The sequence below is a fragment of the Xenopus laevis genome, chromosome 2S, assembly GCF_017654675.1.
Source record: "Xenopus laevis strain J_2021 chromosome 2S, Xenopus_laevis_v10.1, whole genome shotgun sequence".
In the NCBI taxonomy this organism is placed as follows: Eukaryota; Metazoa; Chordata; class Amphibia; order Anura; family Pipidae; genus Xenopus; species Xenopus laevis.
Genome location: NC_054374.1, coordinates 42,623,029 through 42,627,161, shown reverse-complemented (window position 1 = coordinate 42,627,161; position 4,133 = coordinate 42,623,029). Strand labels below are relative to the sequence as shown.

The window sequence follows — 4,133 nt, the reverse complement described above, 5'->3', positions numbered from 1 at the left end:
ACTGCCATGGCGATAAATGTGCAACTTAAAGCTGCTGGATTTCTTTGTTTGCTCATAATTGGGATTCCTGCCAATATTTCACTTATCCTGAGATTTGCTCACATTGGTCTTTTAGAGAAAAAGCTCTTACCAGCCAACATAATAAGGATATCACTTTCATTGGCTAATCTCTTTGTTCTATTTTCTCGCATTGTACCACAAGCCTTATTCTCCATTGGGCTAAAGCATTTACTCAATGACCAACAGTGCAAATTATTTATATTTATTTTCAGAGTAAGCAGAGCCATGTCCATTTGTATAACCAGTTTCCTTAGCTGCCACCAGTGTATAATTATTGCTCCGTCCACAGGAAAATGGATATACCTCAAACAAATAGTCAGTCGTTATGCACTAATAATAATTTCCTTATTTTTGGCTATGAATATGGCGATTTACCCCAATCCAATTTTGTTTGGACGGGCAACAACCAATGAAACACTGTCACCATACACACTGCACTTAGTATATTGTGATATTGATTATATGAATTATCCAACATACCTAATAAATGGTTTAGTATCTGTAGTACGAGAGATTATATTTGTTGGACTGATGACTCTTTCCAGCATGTACATGGTATATGTTCTGTTCCACCATGGGAAATCAATGAAAGGCAAACGTAGTTCTGACAAGGGTCAACGCAAGACAGTTGAATACAAGGCATCAAGAGCTGTCATCTTGTTGGTTACAATGTACATGGCGTTGTTCGGTATGGATAACTCAATGTGGATCTACACACTGACCATGACTAACGTGGATCCAGATGTAAGTGATACTAGAGTGTTCCTTGCTGCATCCTTTGCTGTCTTGAGTCCTATTCATATCTTTGCAACAACTCCTAAATTACACTTTTTCTTTCAAACTCCATGCAAAATGAGAACTATTGACATACAAACTATTATTACAAATGAAAGCAGAAATAATGTACAAAACTCACTAAATGAAGTAAAAAATCTGCATGAGGATGCATGGAAGATGTAAGAGTAGAAATGAGTTATGAGAAGTCTGCACAACATTTAGGAACTGATGTTTTAATCATTACCTGATATCACTCTACTAATTTTGCCTTAAGACACATGTTAAGACAAATGTGTATCCTATCCAGTAGTCCCCAACCCATGGCTCATGGGTAACAAAGGTTTGGGTTCTCTGCAGAAGTCCACTGCAGCTTTGAATATTATACTTATAGCATATAATGTATATGAAATAATAGCAATGACTAGCCATGCTTTAAAGACATTGAAAGATCTTTCAGTTGTTCTTGTTTTTAGAACTTCATGTGCTTCCAAGGCTTTATGAGCTGTGATCTTATTGGGCTTAATACTTAACATGTCCAAAGTGAATCAAGATGTGAATGATACTAGATTGTTCCCTGATGTTCTGAGTTCTAATCATATTTTTTATCAACCAAATCTACATTGCATTTTTTGTTAAAAACTCCATGCAGAATAATAGTTATTGGTTTACTCAATAGATAAGATAAGAATATATATAAGTGTAATTCCACTTCATTGATTTATATGTGTCTTACTAATTATGAATGCAGAAACTAATGTTAGACCTAATCCATTGAGTAGCCCACCTCTAGGAACTAAGTGACTTTTGACTTGTTTCATTCCTATCTTTTTGATATACATTACATATAAGGCATATATTGTCATATAAAGCAATATTTTTCTATAAGATGCAGCTACGTGCAAAAGTAACAGCTAACTTGCGGAACATGATAACCAACACCTAGCTAGAAAAGAAATTTTCGATATCAACCGTTATTAAGACATATAACTGTGGCTGTTAAGAAATGTAAGTTGCTTAGCAATTAACTCTGCTAGGGACAAACTTTCTGCCCAGACACAAAAGTTATTCTTACCATTATTAAACAGTTTGACACAGTGATGCTTTGACCAATTAACTGTAAGACAATGCTTTTGATATGATAAATGATAAATATGTATGTAATGGTCAGCTTGGACAGTGTTCTCTCTAAACTACCGAATGCTTCTGTATTCTGTGCTTGAATAAACTTCCTTCTCTGACTGAAACTTTGACAAGGGCTTGAATCATTGGGAAACACCTTCACTGAGGTACCCAACACTAATCACATAGTATATTTCAGTTGCCAACCCCTCCCGGTGCTGATTTTGACAAATAGTTCATGCAGGTTGGGATACAGAGAAAAGACACAGTGGGAAAATAAAGATTTATGGTGGACGCCCTCAGCCTTTATCAAAGTGCTAATGCAAACAACACCGCCATCTTAAATACATGGAGGTTATTTATCAAGGTCCGAATTTATCTCAATATCGGCTGCCACAAATTTCATTCTAAGCCGCTCGGGTTTTTAATGCTTATTTATTTTTACATTTTCCGGAAAAACTCCCGACACAACCAAAAATCAATGGGACTGTTCCCATTGCCTTTTATGCAACCTCAACAGGTTTGAGATGCCGTGTTTTTATATACGGCTTTTTGGCCCTCAGGGTTTAATAAATTCCAAAAAATTTGTGATTTTTTTAAAAGCCTATTATAACACTAAAGATCACAAATTTTTCGGATTTCGGGGATTTTCAGGTATTCAGAGTTTATTAAATAACCCCCATAGTGTGGCGGGACCCGGGAGTGACGTGTAGTGCAGGATAACGTAAACAGTGTCAGTATATCGGCATTGCTAAAAACCACATCTGTTTGATACATATACATATATATATATATAGTATACGTTCTGTGTGAGCACTCTTGCCAGATCAAATTCATGTAAATGGGTGCGTTTCACACAGCATAGCAAATGGACCCGCACTCCTTGGACCACATAATAAAAACAAAATCTTCTAACCAAAGATAATAGGTGGAACTAAAATAGATACAGCCATGATACAAAGCAACAGAGGGAAATCAGAAACAGAGGCTGCATAGATACCGTACCATTGGTAGGCGAGTATACAGAAGTGGAATATGTTAAATAAGTACCTCAAAGTATAGCAGCCCATATTTTTGTCAAAATTGGAAGAGGTACCTGTAGCCATAACAGGAAAACAGAAGTGCTACTTATGAGTGTCTGACATGGCCATTATGGTACTTCGGGTCTTAACTCGGGATTGCACACCGGTCCTATCCAGAGTTAATGGTGGTGTGGCCTCTATTGGAGTTATAGAGGGGAACGGACTTGTGCTATATGTGCATTGTGGCTGGTGATCAGTAGTAATCTCAGTGTTTATGGCTGGAACCCCGAGCGCGACAAACTATGTGTGCACATCTCCCGTGATGGTACAGGTGGGGCAGCATGCTAGGATAAAGTCTATGTGGGGGAAAGATCCATATTGTTAGCGCATATTATTTGTTCATAAAAGCTAGAGGGAGCTGGTTCAGCCAGTGGTGCTGGGACCCCTTAACTACAACGAAGGGACTGATGACCAACTGGATATTTCTATGGTGCTCTGGTCTATATATTTATTGTTGTCAAGGTCAAAGGTCTCCAGAAAGACCGAAGTTTGGAAGAACAAATAAACTTTATCTCTTTTTCATCCTATTTTAAGACCTGTGAGTGCCTTGCTTTACATGATATTCTATATGACTTTTCTGCAGTGTGCACCCAGGCTTTTTCTCCAGTAACTGAGTGCAGCTATTTTTCCTTTTTCTGTATATGTGTATATGTGTTTATATACATATATATATATATATATATATATATATATATATATATATATATATATATATATATATATATATATATATATATATATATATATATATATATATATATATATATATATATATATATATATATATATATATATATATACACACACACACACAGTGAAGGTGGTCTGCCCTCCAAATATCCATACTTCTCAAAGTGCTTTATTCCATAAATTACACCAACATTTAAGCTCGCATTTTTTTGAAAAAAAAAAGGCCCCAAGCCAGAGCTGAAACATTGGCGTAATTTATGGAATAAAGCACTTTGAGAAATATGAATATTTGGCGTGTGGACCACCTTCATTATATGTATTAAATATTTTTGGTTCTAAACACCCACTCCATGTACCTACCTACCCAGTGCAGCTTTCACAATATAATATATAATACACAAAAGC

At 36.1% G+C, this 4,133-nt stretch overlaps 1 protein-coding gene across 1 annotated transcript; it reads left to right on the top strand.

Moving 5' to 3' along the window:
- LOC121400759 (olfactory receptor class A-like protein 1) lies at positions 1–1,020 on the top strand. The gene has a single exon (XM_041584713.1). It carries the CDS (start codon positions 7–9, stop codon positions 1,018–1,020), a length of 1,014 nt encoding a protein of 337 aa, XP_041440647.1. The 5' UTR covers positions 1–6.
- The last annotated feature ends 3,113 nt before the right edge of the window (positions 1,021–4,133 follow it).

Excerpts from the sequence above, each read along its gene's own strand:
- LOC121400759 (XM_041584713.1), top strand. The coding sequence starts at position 7 with ATGGCGATAAATGTGCAACTTAAAGCTGCTGGATTTCTTTGTTTGCTC.